Source organism: Corythoichthys intestinalis, chromosome 20 (genome assembly GCF_030265065.1).
Source record: "Corythoichthys intestinalis isolate RoL2023-P3 chromosome 20, ASM3026506v1, whole genome shotgun sequence".
NCBI lineage: Eukaryota > Metazoa > Chordata > Actinopteri > Syngnathiformes > Syngnathidae > Corythoichthys > Corythoichthys intestinalis.
The window spans coordinates 25,938,890-25,960,263 of NC_080414.1; the positions used below are offsets into that span (position 1 = coordinate 25,938,890).

Consider the following 21,374-nt stretch of genomic DNA (forward strand, 5'->3'; position numbering starts at 1 on the left):
TGGAGACTGGCTAGGCCACTCCAGGACCTTGAAATGCTTCTTACGAAGCCACTCCTTTGTTGCCCTGGCTGTGTGTTTGGGTTCATTGTCATGCTGAAAGACCCAGTCACGTCTCATCTTCAATGCCCTTGCTGATGGAGATTTTCAAAATCTCTCGATATATGGCCCCATTCATTCTTTCCTTTACACATATCAGTCGTCCTGGTCCCTTTGCAGAAAAACAGCCCCATAGCATGATGTTTCCACCCCCATGCTTCACAGTGGGTATGGTGTTCTTCGGATGCATTTCAGTATTCTTTCTCCTCCAAACACGAGAACCTGTGTTTCGACCAAAAAGTTCTATTTTGGTTTCATCTGACCATAACACATTCTCCCAGTCCTCTTCTGGATCATCCAAATGCTCTCTAGCGAACCACAGACGGGCCTGGACGTATACTTCCTTCAGCAGTGGGACACGTTTGGCAGTGCAGGATTTGAGTCCATGGCGGCACATTGTGTTACTGATAGTAGCCTTTGTTACTGTGGTCCCAGCTCTCTGTAGGTCATTCACTAGGTCCCCCTGTGTGGTTCTGTGATTTTTGCTCACCGTTCTTGATATCATTTTGACGCCACAGGGTGAGATCTTGCATGGAGCCCCAGATCGATGGAGATTATCAGTGGTCTTGTATTTCTTCCATTTTCTAATAATTGCTCCCACAGTTGATTTCTTTACACCAAGCGTTTTACCAATTGCAGATTCAGTCTTCCCAGCCTGGTGCAGGTCTACAATTTTGTCTCAGGTGTCCGTCGACAGCTCTTTGGTCTTTGCCATAGTGGAGTTTGGAGTGACTGAGGGTTGTGGACAGGTGGCTTTTATATCGATAATGAGTTAAAACAGGTGCCATTAATACAGGTAACGAGTGGAGCCTCGTTAGACCTCGTTAGAAGAAGTTAGACTTATTTGACACCCAGAAATCTTGCTTGTTTGTAGGTGATCAAATAGTTATTTTCCACTGTAATTTGAAAATAAATTCTATAAAAATCAAACAATGTGACCCCCCCCCCACACACACACACACACATTCTGTCTCTCATGGTTGAGGTTTACCCATGTTGACAATTACAGGCCTCTCTAATCTTTTCAAGTAGGAGAACCTGCACGATTGGTGGTGACTAAATACTTATTTGCCCCACTGTATGTAGTTTTGGCTAATCAAAGCAAAACACCCTCTCTAAGGTGCTTGTCACATGATTACTGGAAAAATAATTTTGTCCCATTATGAAATATTTTGTAGGATAATTGTTCATTTATTTATTTATTTATTTTTTTAATTGCTTTACAACTTGTATGGACAACATTTTAACGGCTGGGTCTTTATTATGAAGGAGAAGTTCTGAATTTTTTTAATTAGTCTTAATTTTTGAGTTAGCGGGGGTTTAATTAGTTGGAGTTGATTTCGACAGATTCTGTGCAGTTTGATAGTTATTTTTTAGTTTAAAGGCTCCGGTGTGGCCAAGCCAGCACGAGTCAATGGTGTCTGCTGAGCATGCCAATAAGGAACGATATTAATCGATGTAACATAGTCAAATAAATTCAAAATGCAGATCGTTGTTCGAGATACCCAAGCGGCCAAAACAATGTCACACCAAACTGCCATAATTCATTTCATTCTGCAGAACTATTTTTTCTAAATGCATAATGCGACCACAATAGAGAGGAGTGCTTTGGCCACTCGTGCTCAGAGAGGAGTGTTTTGGCCACTCATGCTCAATCTGCTGGGGAGTCCCTTTTTGTTCCCACGAAAAAAAAAATCTGCGGTGAAAAAAACCAAAGTGTTATCACTCCGCCCTGCTTGCCAAGACAGCCTGTTCCCTGTACAGCTGCTAGATTACAAATGTTCATATTACAATTATTGACATGCAATGTTAAGTTTTAATAACTTTATCCTAAAAACATAGCCAACACTATTGATTGCATGGGTCATCAGTGAGTCTCATGTGTGCATATGCTGTTTTTCATTGGCATGCTAAGCAGGCACCATGGACTCGCGCTAGCTTAGCCACTCCAGAGCCCGGAAGCGAACAAATAACAAACTGCACAGAACTTGTTTGAATAAACTCAACCGAATAATTAAACCCCCGCTAACTCAGAGATTAAACCTAATGTCAAAAAATCCTGAACATCCCTTTTAAATTAATTCATAGGAAAGTCAATTACATGCAATGACAGTTTTTGGCCACCGGGGAGGGTGGCTGAATCTCGATCTCCCCGTATGGACAAAGCCAGTCAGTCAAATTCAGGTAATTCCCAGGTTACGACGTAACCAATTTACGTAATTTCGACTTTACAACGCCGGAGTCTTGTCCGCTATTTTGTCTCCGGTCTTTTTTTTTGTTGTTGTTGTTTTTTTTTTTTTTTTTGTCGCGTTACAGTGTAGAGTGTGTGTTTAAGCACTGTATTTTTCTCAGTGCAACAGCTGTTAATTTCCTTGCAAATATTTGTTACGCCAATAAGAGATGTCCCACTAAGGTTAATTGAAAATTTACATGATGCGCAACTTTTTTTTTTGCATCCATTGTCTTTGTTTTCCTGTCGTCATTGTACAATTCTTGGGACGAGATTGTTAAGAATAAATTGTTTCCAAGTTAAATAGAAGTGATAAAATTTATAAATTTAATTTCAGTGAGCGCACACCCAATCAGGTCGCTTTCTGTTTTCTACTAAGGAAGTAGAGTCCGATGCAGCAAGCAACGGTGTAGCATAAGTAGCTCAACTTCATCTAAGTTGCTGAAACCAAGCTTTAACTGAGGTTCGTCAGCCACATCGATTTACCCGTATGCTCACTCACAGGCCAAAGTGTTCTATGTTGTGTCCGTGGGTTTAAAAGTAAAACTACTGTAAACATCAGTGAAACAAGAACTCTTGTGTCTCCTGTTAGAGTTAGGAAAATTGCGCTGTATGTAACCACATTTATTCTCAGTTATTCTTATTACGCTGTCTTTTTGTCTACAAGTAAAAGTACCTTAAAGGCCCTTTCTTGTTAATGTTAAAGCTGTAGAATAGTCAACGCTGGTCTCATGGGAAGGCGCCCTGTTTTGCCTTCACAGGGAAACTAGTGACGTTTCAATACTTCTTCATTATTTACTTCCCTATAAGTGGGCCACTCACCTGGTTAAACATAACACAAGGGTAAATACGCATTGTTTGGCGGAAGCGCTGTAAGTTCACAGAGCGTCACAGATTGCGCTAAAGGCTGACATAGGTGTCTAGGCCAGAGGTGCGCAAAAGGCCTTCTTGTCTGGACACATCCTCTCCACGTCATCTCGACATCAAATCACCCCATGTTCTTAGTATGCTAATTTTGTTTAATGGAGTATATAAGGAATGTGCCTGGCTGTAGAACTTTACTGATACTTCTGCTTTTCTGTTATTATACGGGGTAAGAGAACTATCAGCCAAATATCTGTAACTGTCGATTGTTTTATATTTGGAATCAGTATAGACCCTACCTACCTACGTCACAAAATGACGTGCCGCTGTATCCGGCCGCCATATTGTCCGTCATTTTTTAGCCCTATTCTCAATGGTTTCAATTAGTCGTGCAATTTATAGAGCAATCCATGGAAGCCCCGGTGTTATCTGACGCTGTAAACTCATTGGATGCGTTGCATAAAAGGCGTTGTGTGGAAAAGCTTCAGTTTATCCATTCGCCAGATCCATATTTGATGCCTAAATCGATGTTTTTCGACCCGCTGTCTTCGCCATCTCTGCCTGACATCTGCTACCCTGATATTTACAACTATCTTGTCCACACAAAATCAGCCTATTCTCACCAAAGTTTGAAAAACTTTAAGAGCTTGGGGGCTTATAAATACTTCGTTGCTGGTTGGTGAAACAGGTCCTCGTCCACGAAAATTCGGCAGGAATCTATCTTGTGCTCGGGAAGGTGAGTTACGAAATTTTCAATTCAAAATCTTTTGTTCTTGCTAACATCCACTGTCAAGTCTAATGTATTTCATGTCATTTGTCAATGGAGCTAGGGCTTTTAATGTTTATATGGTTTAGCGATAGCACTCTGACTACATACATATATAATATGTAATAAATATGAAGTGCGATAGCACTACTCCAGATTGTCCCTAGTTGAATTTATTTTTTGGCTTTTGACCTCAATAGTTAAATTGTAAATTAATTGTATGACAACTGTCTTATTATCCCCTTATATTTATATATTTTCAGGTAGTTCATTCACAATGTCTGAGTGTATGTTGTCGGCGATTAGCCTAGCAATGATCTTAATTGTGGTTTTCAGCCCCAAACCCTCTAAATATATATTAAATGCATCTTACCAGATATAAAATGACTACAACATAATCTGTGGTAATCGTTTGGAGCCCAGTTTTCTCGTCGAATTGCAGCAGTCCATCTCGCTCTCCTCTACGGGTCTCTCGGAATACGGTAGAACTTCAAGTCTCTCCGTCTATCTTCTCTGTTATTGCAACCGAACGCCACACACGCCTTTACCATTTTGATTATTAATGTTAACGAGCAGAATAACACGGCATAATAGGAGGAATTTACGTAGCGGTTATGCGTCAACACAACGAGTTGACGGACAATATGGCGCGGGGGTGTGGTTGTGACGTCATGTGAGTAGGGTCTATAGCGGATCAAATTGCAACTTCAGGTCTGTGAATCTTCTTTATTCAGATTGGCATTTAATTATTAGTATACTCCTGTTCTGGGTAAACGAACACGACAAAAGTATTAATTGATAGAGTATTGACGTAAGTAATACTGTTTGCCATTTTATACATTAAATTTCTAACACTCCACTTGTGAACAACCTAGCATTCCCAGTATACCTTTTTTCACCATCCATTAGCATTGATGGTAAGTACAGTATCATTTTTTTCCCTTTTTTTCATTAATATGACGTATAATACATGCTTTTAGATAGTTATTTTGAGATTTAGGGGCTATTTAGGGGTACTGAAAGGGTTCATTCAGACTTACGCGGAAATTCGGGTTACATTGCCATCGTAGGAACGAAAAATTTTCGTAACCCGGGCACTACCTGTATACAGCATCCTAAACTGTAAATATAGGCAATACTAAACAATTTTAGGAGTTGGTTGTATTTTTACACTTATCGCGACTTTGTCTTGAAAAATTGTATATGGTGGCAATTTGCTTCAAATAATGTAGAGTGTTATTGTCATTAGACAGAATTTAATTCAACTGTAAATGGATTTCATAGAATAATTGTCTGCCTTTTTGTGAAGAACTTGGGCTAAGCATTAAATTTATTCATATACAAAAATGATCAAACACCTCTCGCTGTACCACCTGCTCCCCAAGATGGGAGAAGACAGATGCAATTCAGGGAACAGAGTAAATTACACACGCAAGCTTTTGTCAGTCGGGCTTCCTTGCACCTCAGAGGTGCAGGTCATATACAGAGCAACTGTTCAAGCATGACAGAACAAAATGTGAATTGAGGCACAATCTGTATTCTGCTGGGCTAGTGTATTCATTCAAACTTTATAAATACAGTGGAATATTTGATAAAAGACCCCATGGTCCATCTTTTTTTCTCTCCGACTGTCCTTTGTTAAATGCTAAACTATCAACAAAGAAATTGAGAACAGAACAGGTATTGTTTCAGATTTGCTGAGCCATAGCCAAGCTTTTCGAAATGACAAATTACAGGCTACTACCTTGCTACATCCAAATAAATAAAAAAAGGGGAAAAAAACATAATTGAAACCCTGTTCAATGTGCCATGCCACGGTCTAGGTGAGTTAAAATGGAGGAGAAGTGTGCGTTTGGAAAAAATAACCTGGCTGATGCCTGACAGGATACAGTATGTTATTACCTCAAACTGCCACGGAAACATAGGCACATGTTCCAGGTTTGACACATCCACCACTAGTTTCCACTTGGTAAATGTAGTGGTTGAGATTCGGAAAGATTTTCTTTAAGCCCTCCTCTGGCATCCTTCCGATTTCATCCTCAGTGATTCATTAAAATAAATACTTTTGTTTAATCTACAAGTACTTTTACTGGTTAACAAACAATATTTTGGCAAGCCAAAGGTGCCTTTTAAGATAATTTGTCCTTTCCAGGTTCCAGCAGAACAATGCATCCTTATAAGAAGGTCATAATTTAAGATTTAAGGTGCTTTCACATTAGTGCTCTTGAGTATACCTCATTCAACTACTTAGTTCCCAATTTTTCCATGTTGACTTGGACATTTATAAGCATTGCAAATGAAATCTGATGCTGACCTTATTAATGATAATCTTATTTTCTACAGCAGGTTTACAGGGGTATGAAAAAGTATCTGAACCTTTTGGAATTTCTCACATTTCTGCAAAAAATCATCAAATGTGATATGATCTTTGTCACAATCACACAGATGTAAAAACATTGTCTGCTTTAACTAAAACCACCCAAACATTTATACAGTAAGTTTTCATTTTATAATGAGGATAGCATGCAAACAATGACAGAAGGGGGAAAAAATAAGTAAGTGGACCCTCTGCCTAAGGAGTCTTGGGCCATGTCCACACGTAACAGGGTTTTTTTTAAAAACGAGGATTCTGCCCTAATACGTCCGTGAAAAATAATTGCGTCCACACCTGCACGTTTGTGTAGAAAAAAAACATACTTCCACAGCCAACCACTTTTCATTTTTAAGTACATTCAAAACAATAAAATAATTGTCCAAAATACCCATTATTCAATAAGAAGCACAGCAAGAGTTTGTAAAAAAAAAAAAAAAAAAATGGAAGCAAAAAGGCACCTATTTTAATATACTCCAAATGTACAAATTGGTCTCATGCGTGACGTGAGGACAAAATTTGTCGCAGCCAGTGACGTAAATCTTCGGTTATCAGTGTCCACATGATGGAGCCACAAATGCAGAATTCGCAAATCTTCACCTTCCCCGTCGTTTTTAAGAACCCTGGTTTAAATCTGCGTGCGCGTGTGGATGATAGGTCAAATCGTAGAAAAATATCTTTTTGCCAAATACCCTGCTACATGTGGACATGGCCTGAAAGAGCAATTGAAACCAATTTTTAATCAAACAATTTAAGTCAGGTGTGCGCCCAATCACTGATGAGTCGTTTAAAGCTGCCCTGCTCACAATAAAACACACACCTGGTAAGAACTGTCCTGATGAGAAGCATTGTCTGATGTGCATCATAGCTCGGTCAAAAGAGCTGTCTGAAGACCTGTGATCAAGGGATTGTTGATTTGTATAAAGCTGGTAAAGGATACAAAACCATCTCTAAAAGTCTGGATGTTCATCAATCGACAGTCAGAGAAGTTGTCTACAAATGGAGAGTTTGGCACTGTTGCTTCTCTCCAAAGGAGTGGCCGTCCACCAAAGATGGTGCCAAGAGTTCAGCACAAAATACTCAGAGAGGTTTTAAAAATAAAAAAAATAAAATAAAATAAAAACTCTAGAGGGTCTGCTAAAGACCTTTAGAAATCACTGGCACAGTTCAATATCTCTCTGCATACATCAACTACTAGTATATATAAAACTATGGCCAAGAATGGTGTTCATGGGAGGACTCCACTGCTGTCTAAAAAAAAAAAAAAACATTGTCGTAACACAACACACAACGTCATGTGCAGAGAAAAAATGAACAGTTCGACAACATCTACACCTCATCCCCACCGTGAAGCATGGTGGAGGAGCATCATGATTTAGGGCTGTTTTGCTGCTTCAGGGCCTGGACAACTCACAATCATTAATGGAAGAATGAATTTAAAAGTTTATCAGGATGTTTTGCAGGAAAAGGTGAGGCCGTCTATCATACAGTTGAAGCTTTAAAAAAAAAAAAAAAAAAAAAAAGGATGGATGGATGGATGCTGCAACAAGACAATGATCCAAAACACAGAGGTAAATCAACTTCAGAATGGTTTCAGAAGAACAAAACACATGTTCTGGAGTGGCCAAGTCAAAGTCCAGACTTGAACCCCATTGAGATGCTTTGGCATGACCTAAAGACAGCGATTCATGCCAGACAGCCAAGGAATCTGACCGATATTAAATGTGATGCTTCACTTACTTATTTTTCCCTTATTTGTGTTTTTTTTGCATACTATACTCATTAAAAATGGAAAAAAATAATGTTTGGGTGGTTTTAGTTAAAGCAGCAGTGATTTTGACAAAGATCAGATCACATTTGATTGTGATTTTATGCAGAAATGTGAGAAATTCCAAAAGGTTTTGATACTTTTTCATACCACTGTATCTGAGTAATTTTGCCAGCTCTGCAAATTAATACCACTCACCTCAAATCCCATACTGAAGACAATCTGCTGCTCCTTGTTTGGTATTTTAGTCGTGGTAAAGGTGACAGTTTTGTCCTTTCCGTTTAGCGTCACTGCAGCCTGGATCTTTCTGTCCTTAGATAGCACTCTCCAGAGGTCAAAGGTCAAGCTTTGAGCAATCCCCTTTAGACGAATAGTGGCTACAAATACGTAAGATGGTGGAAGGCCTTCTGGGAAAATTTCTCTAGCAGAAAAAGGTATCAGTAATCAAACAATTAGGTTGTAATTAACATAAATGAAAATGTATTACAATGGCAGTAACCTACAGTATTCCAACAACAAAATACCTGGTGTTCTCAGTAATATCATTTGCGGTAGTAAGGACATAGGCATTCTCGGACACTAGGGAGCCAGGAATTTTCTTTGCTTTTTTCTCAATATTCATGCCCACCATTAGCTCAAAGCCTTTTTCATCTCGAGATGCCACTGGTATTCTTGTGGGACACACAGATTCTAGAATAAATATGGAAATTCAGTTAGACAGCCATGAGATGGTCAGAAAACCCATTTTGTTGATACCCAGGGCAATGAGTCCTTAATATGTTTTCACTTTATATTCAAATATATAGTGAATTACAACAGCATTGGTGTCTGTTTTATTCGAATCAAATATGTGCAGTTATTTTTCAGAAGATTAGAAAGTAATGCATTGGGACCTCTCCTAAGTCATTTCATTTGTATGCTTGTGTTATTGGACCAAAACAGCAAATAGTGTAAAAAATTTCGAACACGTATTCTATATTACTCGATTAAAACCATGCAATCGCTAATAAGTAGGTAGGAAGAAAAAAGTCAAAAATTTGCAACATGCTTACCTTCACAGAGTTTCTGCTCCATAGAGTCTCGAATACGATCAATGGTGGTGTAATCTTCAGCATACAGCACATAGGTGGAAGCTGGTTTGTTTGCAATAGATATAAGCTCCGAATTTGTGATCTCATTACCGACTCCAACTGCAAACACGGTAATGCCTTGAGCTTTTGCCTCTATACTGGCATCCATCTAATGAGAAAAAAAATACTATTGTTAGAAAGCAGCATGTGGTGACAAGTAGGAAGAATCATGTTATAGACATCGTCATTATAGTGTGGTTTTGAAGGCATATGTTGAAGAATTACATTCATTGTGTCATTCAAATGATACAAATATTTACTACGTCATCTTGGGATTTGCCATCTGTAACCACAACAGCAATGCGGTTCTTGACTTGGCTGGCTCGCTGGGATGTGGCGAAAACATGGTCCACAGCAAACTTAATGGCTCTGCCAGTCTACAAAACAGGCATTTAATTTCAGAACAGCTCAACACCATGTAGCCTATAATTTTGTTAATAATAAATATGCACGTGTCATGACTGAGTAAGGACTTGCACTACCAAATGCAGATAGTAGGGATGTCCCGATCACATATTTTTGCACCCGAGTCAGAGTCTGAGTCACCTGATTTTGAGAATCTGCAGATACAGAGTCCCGATCCGATACCCCCCCAATTTTTTATTTTATTTTTTTTAAAACAAAAGTTCCACACGTTACTGTCACATCATGATGCCTTCATGAGGTAAATTATTTTTAAACAAGAATAACGTAGAAAAATGCTTGCTTTTATTAAATGCTTAATTGAGTATTTTCAAATCCACTCACGTTTTGACGCTCACGGTGCTGAGAAAAGCCTCTCACTTACACAATGAGTTGCCACAGCACATTTATGCAAGTTTAATGATGACTGACACATTTGGGTCTTTGACCATAGAGCTACCAAGCTTCTCTGGCAAGATCAAAGCTACAAACCTGTCAATCATCGTTAACTTTAAGTACCAAACGCAAGCTGGACAGTTTGGCCGCACTGCTTAGCATGAGGGAGGGTGAGAGGATGTGGTGCTTTATGAGCATGAAGTACAAAAACATATATATATATATATATATATATATTAATTAAAAACACATTCCTCATCACGCGATTAAGATCCGATTTCCGATCACGTGATCTGATCAGGACATCCCTAGAAGATAGTAAATAACTCCCAGAAGAAGTGAATATTTTGTCAATTGTTTTCAATTTAAGGACCATTTCCATCCAGGAAATGAAAGCTAAAATGTTGAATGCGTTTTCGTAACTGAAATAAATGCGATAGTAGAGGTATTGCATCCATATAACTACAGTGCCTTGCAAAAGTATTCGGCCCCCTTGAATCTTGCAACCTTTCGCCACATTTCAGGCTTCAAACATAAAGATATGAAATTTAATTTTTTTGTCAAGAATCAACAACAAGTGGGACACAATCGTGAAGTGGAACAACATTTATTGGATAATTTAAACTTTTTTAACAAATAAAAAACTGAAAAGTGGGGCGTGCAATATTATTCGGCCCCTTTACTTTCAGTGCAGCAAACTCACTCCAGAAGTTCAGTGAGGATCTCTGAATGATCCAATGTTGTCCTAAATGACCGATGATGATGAATAGAATCCACCTGTGTGTAATCAAGTCTCCGTATAAATGCACCTGCTCTCTGATAGTCTCAGGGTTCTGTTTAAAGTGCAGAGAGCATTATGAAAACCAAGGAACACACCAGGCAGGTCCGAGATACTGTTGTGGAGGAGTTTAAAGCCGGATTTGGATACAAAAAGATTTCCCAAGCTTTAAACATCTTAAGGAGCACTGTGCAAGCCATCATATTGAAATGGAAGGAGCATCAGACCACTGCAAATCTACCAAGACCCGGCCGTCCTTCCAAACTTTCTTCTCAAACAAGGAGAAAACTGATCAGAGATGCAGCCAAGAGGCCCATGATCACTCTGGATGAACTGCAGAGATCTACAGCTGAGGTGGGAGAGTCTGTCCATAGGACAACAATCAATCGTACACTGCACAAATCTGGCCTTTATGGAAGAGTGGCAAGAAGAAAGCCATTTCTCAAAGATATCCATAAAAAGTCTCGTTTAAAGTTTGCCACAAGCCACCTGGGAGACACACCAAACATCTGGAAGAAGGTGCTCTGGTCAGATGAAACCAAAATTGAACTTTTTGGCCACAATGCAAAACGATATGTTTGGCGTAAAAGCAACACAGCTCATCACCCTGAACACACCATCCCCACTGTCAAACATGGTGGTGGCAGCATCATGGTTTGGGCCTGCTTTTCTTCAGCAGGGACAGGGAAGATGGTTAAAATTGACGGGAAGATGGATGCAGCCAAATATAGGAACATTCTGGAAGAAAACCTGTTGGTATCTGCACAAGACCTGAGACTGGGACGGAGATTTATCTTCCAACAGGACAATGATCCAAAACATAAAGCCAAATCTACAATGGAATGGTTCAAAAATAAAGGTATCCAGGTGTTAGAATGGCCAAGTCAAAGTCCAGACCTGAATCCAATCGAGAATCTGTGGAAAGAGCTGAAAACTGCTGTTCACAAACACTCTCCATCCAACCTCACTGAGCTCGAGCTGTTTTGCAAGGAAGAATGGGCAAGAATGTCAGTGTCTCGATGTGCAAAACTGATACAAACATACCCCAAGCGACTTGCAGCTGTAATTGGAGCAAAAGGTGGCGCTACAAAGTATTAACGCAAGGGGGCCGAATAATATTGCACGCCCCACTTATCAGTTTTTTATTTGTTAAAAAAGTTTAAATTATCCAATAAATTGTGTTCCACTTCACGATTGTGTCCCACTTGTTTTTGATTCTTGACAAAAAATTAAATTTCATATCTTTATGTTTGAAGCCTGAAATGTGGCGAAAGGTGGCAAGGTTCAAGGGGGCCGAATACTTTTGCAAGGCACTGTATGTCATCAAAATAACAGTGAGGATTGGTATTCAAAATATAAAGATATGCTGTGCTTACCTGTGTGTTGCCTCCCATGTAAGTGATGCCTCTTATAGCTTGAATGAGTTCTGCAGCACTTTGTTGTTTTCCCAGAGGGATCTCCAAACGGTGAGTGTCACTGTACTGGACTACAGCCACCTGCAGTGGACACACCAGACATGAATGGCGCTCTGTTGACCGAGATCGATATTATAGATCTAAGTGATGCTTCACATACTGCAAACTAAAAACTGACAAAAAATATTTTAGTTAGAAATGTAATGATTGAAGTAAGTCAAACACGGCATGTCTTCAAATCTAAAGTAAGGTTTTCATTTCTGTATCCATTATATTTAAATTGGAAATACTAGTACAGGCCAATTAGAGATTAAATAAAGAAAATACAGTGGTACCTCAACATAAGATCCTTTCGACATTTGTCTAGATAAATTGGAAAAACTAGTACAGGCCAATTAGAGATTATAAAGAAAATACAGTGGTACCTCAACATAAGATCCTTTCGACATTTGTCTCGACATATGACGACACACTCGAAATACGATGATTTATAATGTCGCAGTGTCACTGTTTTTGCGCAAGAGACACACGGTGGATTTTCTTGTGGGGGAAATCAACACGGGTCCCAAGAAGGTTAGTGCAGGTGGTGAAAAATGGAAAAAGGTGACACTTACCACTGAAATTAGGATAGAATGACAGAAAACTGACTGTGGTGTGTGTCAGTGAACTAGCTCGACAATACGGCCGATTTCGACGGTCCTCCTCCGACCTCAATTTGCCTCAATTTTTTTTAAGTTAAGGTGACAATTATTATTATTGTAACATCGGCAAGGAAGCCGCCGGCTTCATCAGATTTTTTATGATTTATTTTAAACTTATGCAACACAACATCGCCACTGTCCGCCATAGCTGACGCCAACAACAACATAAAAAGTAGCATCTCTCTCACTCTGTCATCAGTCACACGGTGCGCTCAGGAACAGCATGCAAAAATAACCGCCACATTAGAACAGGATTTTGACAGTTATTATTTATTATTATTACACTATAAATCTGATTTGTATGTAATATTTATTTGTTTTGCTATATGTAATTTCTATTTGTAATTGAACCAGCAATATTTATTAAGGATTTAGCGTAGGTTTTTGGGCTGTTGAACAAATTAATCGAATTATGCATTATTATGGGAAAATCCTGCTCGACATACGACCATTTTGACTTACAAACCAGGTCCTGGAACGAATTAAATTTGTATACAGAGGTATTACTGTAGTTGCATTACCTGTGTATAGTGAGAACTGATGTCAAACTGGCTGGTGATGTTGATAAGCCATTGCTTGGCTGTTTCGAAATCCGCAACCCCAACACTCCACGACCCATCAACAATAAAGACCAAGTCATTCACTGCTGTGCTGCAGCCTGAACATAACACATGTACAAAGAAACAATATAAAAATACATTTTGATTAAAGCATACACAGACTATCACTTAGACAACACGAAATGTTTAGAACTCATGATCAAACTATCATCTCTACCTGCTCGGATATCCTCATTCTCTTTTTCTGCAGAATCCAGTGGAATCAGCAACAAAATTATACTCCACACAGCCCAGAACAACATGGCAGTTTTGGAGGGTGGCTCCCCTCAGTTCAGTCCAACTCAGTCAGTCTTAAACTTCAATTGACAACAACATGAGAATACAAAATATACATCCAGCATATATAGTTACATTAGTTTTGTGTATGTACCACTTATCCTGTCAAGGTCACTGCACTGTCTGGGTCCTTTTCAGCTTAGTAAGCGCACAGAATTGGCTAGATGTCGGAATTCCTTCAATTCCTGCTGCTCAATGGCTGTGGCCACCAACCTATTGTAGATTAAAAAATGAAAATGTACATGACCATTTTTCTATTAATGTTTTAATAAAAGAAAACAATATTCTGCTTGTGTCGTTAAACCTTTAAACTCTCATAATGCCTCAGGAAAGCTATATGGCTTTCTTTTCAGTGTGCACACTGATGCTGGCGTGATCCTCTTCACAAGCAATTTCAGTTTACAATACTGTTACTGTATATTTAGTTAGCAGTGACATGTACAATATGTGGAAAAGGCAAAAACAATAATTCAGTGATGAATAACTCAAATTTGCTGGTGACCTGTTTTACTGTAGCTGTCATCTTTAATGGTAAAAATATTCACGACACAGCACACCGAAGAAAATCAATTACCTAAGTGCTCGATACATGGTCGTTGTGTACAACCATACATTTACAGTTTCTAGATTTGTAAAATGCATGAAATTAAAACAAGAAAAATGCTATATTGTACCATCTTATTTCCTTAAATGTCATTACATACCTATGCCTTTCCTCGTGCACTCCAAATTATGGGATACTATCAATTTCTGATGTACATCAACATACAGTATATGATGTGAGCCCTTCCCGCTCTTCATTTAACAGCCCAGACATGGCTCCACGTACGACAATGCTGGACTGCACAAAATAACAATGTGCACATTATGCAGAGCAGTGATGGGAAAACTTAAGTCTAAACATGGCAGGGTGCATTGCAGAATTTTGGCTTGAGTTTTAAAGGAATGGGAGGATCAGTCAGCTGAACAGAGGACAGTCCTATACCACACCATTTTCTCTCAGGATCTGGAACCCTCTTCTCACTCCTGGCACGTTTAATGGAATTTGCTCTAGTCAATTTTGTACCTAAATACCGGTAATTTGGAAAGCTATAAGGTGTCAAACAGACAGTGAGAATATAGAAACTATATTATAGACTAGGAACACCTCTTTATGCATTCACTTTTTTTGTGAATGACTCAGAGCCTTTTGCACACAGGAAAGAGTTGGAAAAAAGTTAATAATTCGTTCATATTTAGATTTAATTGTTATATACTGCTTAGTCCAGTGTGATTCCAACCAAAACATATCCCATATACCTTTGGTGAAAATGCATACTGTTCCTGGGACTGGTCACAGGTCAAAAAAAGCAGGACTGGGATTGATTGAGTCAGATGAGATTCTAGATACCGTAATTTTTGGACTATAATTCTCTACTTTTTTCCCCTCATTTTGAATCCTGCGGCTTAAAGTCCAGTGTGGCTTATTTGCGGATTTATTTGGGTTAATTGGTAACGCTTTATTTGACAGTGGCGACATAAGACTGTGATAAGACAGTCATAATTATGACATGACAAGATCATGGGCATTACTGAATGCTTATGACAGATGTCATTAAGTGTTATATAATTGAGAAATCGGGGTGGGATTTAATCAGTTCTTTTTGTTTTGTTTTGTTTCGTTTCTTATCTCTGTGTTTCTTGAAAGCAAAGAACTGTATTCGTGAAGATGAATGTAACTGCCCGAAATGAAATGGGGGAAAAAAAAAAAAAAAGAAAAAAAAAAAGTGTCATCCCGCAAATTGTAATACAATAACAAACAAACAATAACTCCATTTATGTACAACGCGGATCCCTTACATCCATTCAAAAGTGGGATAATTTGCTGAATGACACTAAATGACATCCGTTATAAGCATTCATTAAGGTTCATGACAGTGTCATATCATAATTATAATTGTCTTATGACATTCTTATGGCGCCACTGTCAAACAAAGCCATAACTAGCAATCAATGAAATAACTGGAACTGTAACTAAAGATGTAATTCGCACAGAACATGAATTTTGTTTTTTATTAGCGTTGCAATACATGCTAGGAGGCATGTTGGATGATAAGAGTGTTGACAGCAGGTGGCAGCAAAGGTTGATTGTCTCCCCCAATGCAGCAGTGATGACCAAATGAAACTTCTTGAACAAATGACATTTTGTAGCCAATTGGTTCAAAACTTCACGGTGGTCCATTTGGTCTTGTGACAGTCTCATGATGCCGCTGTCAAAGTGTTACTGGTTAATGTCTTTTCGTATAAATATTCCCATAATACAGTGGGCACAGCTGTGGTTTATAGTCCAGTGTGTCTTATCTATGAACAAATGTCGTTTTCGTGTTAAATTTTGTTGGTGGCTGCTGATAGTCAGGTGTGCCTTATAGTCCGAAAATTGCGGTACCTACGACATTTTATAGATCTGGTATTCATTTTAACAGCAACAAAGAAAGATTTTTCTCATGTCCTTAGAAGTATAAAAACATTTCAGGAAAAAATCATGACTGAGGATTTCAAAATTCTTGCATCAGATGGTTAAGGGGCAAAATACTTGAATGTGAAATGACTAGTATGCAATAGTGGGTGTTGTTGGGGACAATTAATATAATGTAACTCTTGAAAACGATGTTGCAACAGCAGTTTGAGATGTGCTATTCAATAACTTTTTTCCCTTAGGACATACAGTGGAACTTTCTATAAGAAAAAATATGGCAACAAGGGGGTCTCAGTCTGTAAGAGAAGGACTTGCTTTGGTTGAGAGCCACTGCTAAACAAAATATGGAAATTGTGACAGGTTGTTGCAGCTGTCAGTGTACTTCCCGAATACTGTCAATGTGTGCACAAACATGCTTTCATTGTCTTGGAGGTTTGCTCGTTTTCCACTGTCTGGACTCTGCTTCTACTAGTAGACGCAACCAAATTCCCTTGCAGGTGAGATCCAATGGGGCAGGATGACGACTACTTCATTAGATTTGACAGATTAGCCTTTAAAATTGGTTACATCAGGGCAAGGTAATATGCTGTCATATACTGATCAATTTGGAATTATGAGGAAACAAATGCATAGTATGTCTCCATACAGATCAAGTTTGGTTTAAGTATTCCCAGATGGGAGGATCTCTGTTAGAAGTTTATGCACATCGAAAGGATTCACCTTAGTGTGCTATTAAAAAAAAAAAAAAAAAAAAAAGCCAATTGTACCAGAGTAAAGTTATATCAAAATACTGCCCTCATGCTATTTATGCTGATCAGTCATGTACGTAGTATATCATGTAGAATGCTCACTAAGGAAATAGAATCAAAGGAAATTCACAAGTCACCTTATATCATTATTGATTATAAATGGAAACCCCAAAAAGAATTTAACTGGAAAACCTGAAAACTAATTTCAAGCTTAAGTATTGCATATAAATACTGTGTGGTGATATTCTTGACTAAATGGATGCCCCTCCAAATGTTTTTTTTAATTGCACAATGGAAACAGTCCGATTTTTTACTTTAGTTTTGTATTTTGGATGTTTAGATTCTGCAGTTCCTTCATTTTATAGAATTCAAAAGAACATGCTATTGTCGTCATCATTATTCATCTTAAACTCTTCATAAATCACAACAATGAACAAATGTAGCTTATGTTCATAAAAAGTCATACCGCTTACTGCTGTTTAAACATCAACCACATGTATTCCTCTTAGATACAACTGGTCTAGATCTGTCGTGCCTATTTATAAAGATTCAAAAATGTGGTATTCGTGTCATCGAGCATGGCTCAACTTGAGTTGGAAACAGTAATTACTATTACAACACATGGTTTCTAAAAATGTCTTCCCAGGGATCCTCCAAAAAATGGCTGCTCCAAATTCTCTCATTTTGGCTTGCATCTTTACATCCTCTCTTTTAGTCACATCACTCCTTCATTTTAAGCGTGTCATTCATTATGTACACACAGCAAGTATAGGTGGGTACCTTCACCAAAATTCCTCGACCTTGAGGTGCATTTACCACAACCAACCAACCACATCAACCACCGCCACTGGCTTCGCAATCACAGAACATTCCTTGTGCAGAGTCTGCTGACCACTTTTCTAGAGACACTCGCTATATATTCCTTACATTTCCTATTAAATAGCTGTAATATTGATAACTCCAGTCATATTATGAAAGATATCTGGTTCTGATTCATAAAATGGGTGAGTGGTTCAAAGGTCTTGTTGACCGACAGTAAGAAGGGATCCAATTTATTCCTGGAATGTTTTGGATGTCCTCACTGTCGCTTTGTGGGCTCTCCTCTGGGTAATCAGACTTTTCAGATTCCAAAAACACGTTATGTTATTTAGAGGCACAAAAAATGTGTGGTTGTAAATCTGTGATTGGCAAAATCTCAACTGCAATAGACTCCACCTTTTCTGTGACCCCGAAACAAATGAAAATATGGATAAGAAGGTGGATGGCTTGTTTTAGTGTAATAATTTGCAAAGTTTTATAGGCCTGGAGATTATTATCAGGCTAATAATGTTATGGCCCATTAAATTACTAAATGAGCAGGAGGATTGGAAACATCAAGGCTGAGAAAAACTTTCACTTGATTATTTGAGTAATTTGTAATTGGTATGTTTATGCGAAAGCCTGTGTTGTGTTTAGAAATTGCAAAATGTAAGCAAAACTTGGTGCACACCAGATTTTCTATCCAGCAACTAGTTAAGAGCTTATCCTTCCTTTTAGCCTAAAGTCAGCATGTGTGACCCAAGTGGCGACAAATACGGTGTTTAGAAAATGGATGAAAGGCGAGGCAAGGCAAATGTATTTGTATAGCACAATTCAACACAAGGCCAATTCAAAGTGCTTTACATCACATGAAGGTCATAAAAATCCCATTAAATCAAAAGAACGTTAAAACAAAGGCAATCGAAACAGGAAATAAAATTGTACATGAAAATCGCATTAAATTAAAATCAGAAATGGAAATAAAGCAGAAAAGGAATAAAAAGCAAATAGCTTGAAGTTTGAAAATGTAGACAGTTATGGATATGCTGTGATAAACAAAAGCGTTTTTAGCCCTGATTTAAAAGAGCTAACAGTTTTAGCACACTTCAGACCTTCAGGTAATTTGTTCCAGAGGTGAGGAGCATAATAACTAAATGCTGCCTCACCCTGCTTGGTTCTTGTTCTTGGAACATATAGGAGACCGGTTCCAGACAACCTTAGGGGTCTAGATGTTTCATAGGGTATCCAACAAATCAAGCATGTATTTTGGTCCAAGGCCATTAAAAGTGTTTTGTAGACTAGCATTGGTATTTTATAGTCTATCCTTTGACTCACTGGAAGCCAGTGTAACAATTTCAAAACCAATTTAATGTGGTCCAATTTCCTTGCATTTGTAAGGACTCTGGCTGCAGCATTCTGTACTAGCTGCAGCTTCCTGATTAATTTTTTTTTTTTTTATCAAGACCTGTAAATATACCGTTGCAATAGGTTAATCTTCTGAAAATGAATGCATGCATAACTTTTTCCATGTCTTGTTGAGTCAGAAACCCCTTAATTCTGGCTAATTTTTTTTTTAGGTATAATGAGCAGATTTAGTGACGGACTTTAGATGGCTGTCAAATTTTAAGTCTGAGCCAATAATTACGCCAAGATTTCTGACTTGATTTGTAGCTGTAAGTGACATTGTGCTTAGGTGCGTGCTTATCTTTGACCTTTCCTTTTTTGGCCCAAAGATGATCACTTCTGTCTTCTCTACATTTAGCTGGAGAAAATTCTGGCACATCCATTCATTGATTGATGAATGCATTTACTCAGGAAGACTAAGGGACTATAATAATGTGGGGACAAAGAAATGTAGAATTGTGTGTCATCTGCTGGATAGGAGATGTGATACTGTTCCATGATCTGAGCTAGGGGAAGTATGTAGATGTTAAATAGGAGTGGTCCAAGAATGGTCCCTTGAGGGACTCCACATGTGAATTTGATTCGAAAGAGACTAAATACTAAAATCAATGTCAAAATAGTTTGTCATGACTTCCGCACCATACTTTTCTACATTCTGTGCAAATATAACCGATATTCAAGATACTTCTCACGAACCTGCAGTGCAATGTCATGCTAAAGCAAAGTAAATAAAAATAAGACTAAGAATGCTTCTCTGACAGTCGAGATAGAGGGCGTTCCCTCGCCAGTTTGCTCTTCAAAATTTGCGGTTTGAGTTATTCGTGGATTTTTGAGGTACTTTATTAACCCCTAACCTTAACCCTTGACACTTGTGCATTGTGTCATCTTCATAGAAGTGCACAGTTGTTTCTTAATCATCGTCATCAACGTCAGTCAAGGAAGGAGCCACCAGAATCTAATGTGTTATTTTATTTAAAAATATTAAAATACAGTATATGCACGTATAAACATGTACAAATCATTGTTTTCTCTTTTATATGTATATGGCGGAAAACAGACAAGGCTGAAAAAGCAGTTTCTGCTCTAGCACCCCTCTTTAAAAAACTGCTGTATTTTAAGCCAAAAGAACTGTTGTGTTTGATAGAACAATGTGTCTATATGCTGCCATAGCATTTTCATGGCGCATTAAGCCCCCAAACTATTTTCAATTTGTCCATTTTACCCTGGAGACCCCAGTTTACAGATGCCGTGCAACCGCTTTTATTCCAACCCAGCCATAAAAAGGTAATTAGGGCCCGAGCACTAAGCATGCGAAGGCCCTATTGTTTTGCAAAGATTATTTATTTATTTATTTATTTATTTCCCAGGGCAACTGAAAACAGCCAATTTGGAGGCCTGAACATGCACGAAAAGTCACCAAAATTTGCACATACGTGCAGAAAAATGTCAATTTCGATAATTTTGCAACGTTGCAAAAAACAAAATGGCTCAGTGGCGCCACCTTGAAATTTTAAAATTGGCCTATAACATTAGGGTCTGTCAGCGCAGAGCGATGAAATTTGGGGAGTCTATACCTTGTCCAAAACCGCTCCAAAAAAGCATTGACACCCATATTCCAAACCCAACAGGAAATCGGTTATTTTGGAACGAATATGAAATTTTTATTTATTTACAGGGTGCACATTTGAGACCTTTTCGCCGAGGGAGTTAGTTGGATCATCTTCAAAATTGGTGAGACTGTTCAGGAGACATATGAGATCTTAAGTTTTTAAAATGGTGCGTTTTCATTCACGGGTCTGACCTGGGCCTGGTGCTAAAGTCGGCCATTTTTTCGGCAAAATGACAAATTCAGTAAATGACTAATAGCTCCTTGACACAACGGTAAATCTTTTTCATATCTGGCATGTATGTGCGGTATCCCACCCTTAACACGAGTGCATTGAAATATTACCCATTAGGCCTAGCGCCCCCTAGTGGGTACAGGAAATGCTTTTTTTTTTTTTTACGAGACAGGTTCCTCCTCCAAGGGAAAAAAATCTGTTGACCTCAAACCTGCATCAGGGGAGCCTTAAGACATGTGTTCAGGTGCCTGATGAAAAATATTGAGGTTTTGTTGAAGCGGAGGGGTCCAAACAGGAAAGTGAAAATGACCGTC

At 38.5% G+C, this 21,374-nt stretch overlaps 1 protein-coding gene across 1 annotated transcript in view; it reads right to left on the reverse strand.

Moving 5' to 3' along the window:
- si:dkey-225n22.4 (collagen alpha-1(XXI) chain) overlaps positions 1–21,374 on the reverse strand; it is a 92,226-nt gene that overhangs the window by 66,658 nt on the left and 4,194 nt on the right. The window contains exons 2-9 of the mRNA XM_057824177.1: positions 13,908–14,026; positions 13,695–13,833; positions 13,439–13,575; positions 12,178–12,297; positions 9,486–9,602; positions 9,148–9,334; positions 8,620–8,785; positions 8,294–8,516 (exon numbers count right to left, since the gene is read on the reverse strand). Coding sequence (XP_057680160.1) covers positions 8,294–8,516; positions 8,620–8,785; positions 9,148–9,334; positions 9,486–9,602; positions 12,178–12,297; positions 13,439–13,575; positions 13,695–13,779 — 1,035 coding nt within the window. The 5' untranslated portion in view covers positions 13,780–13,833; positions 13,908–14,026. The remainder of the gene's footprint in view (positions 1–8,293; positions 8,517–8,619; positions 8,786–9,147; positions 9,335–9,485; positions 9,603–12,177; positions 12,298–13,438; positions 13,576–13,694; positions 13,834–13,907; positions 14,027–21,374) is intronic.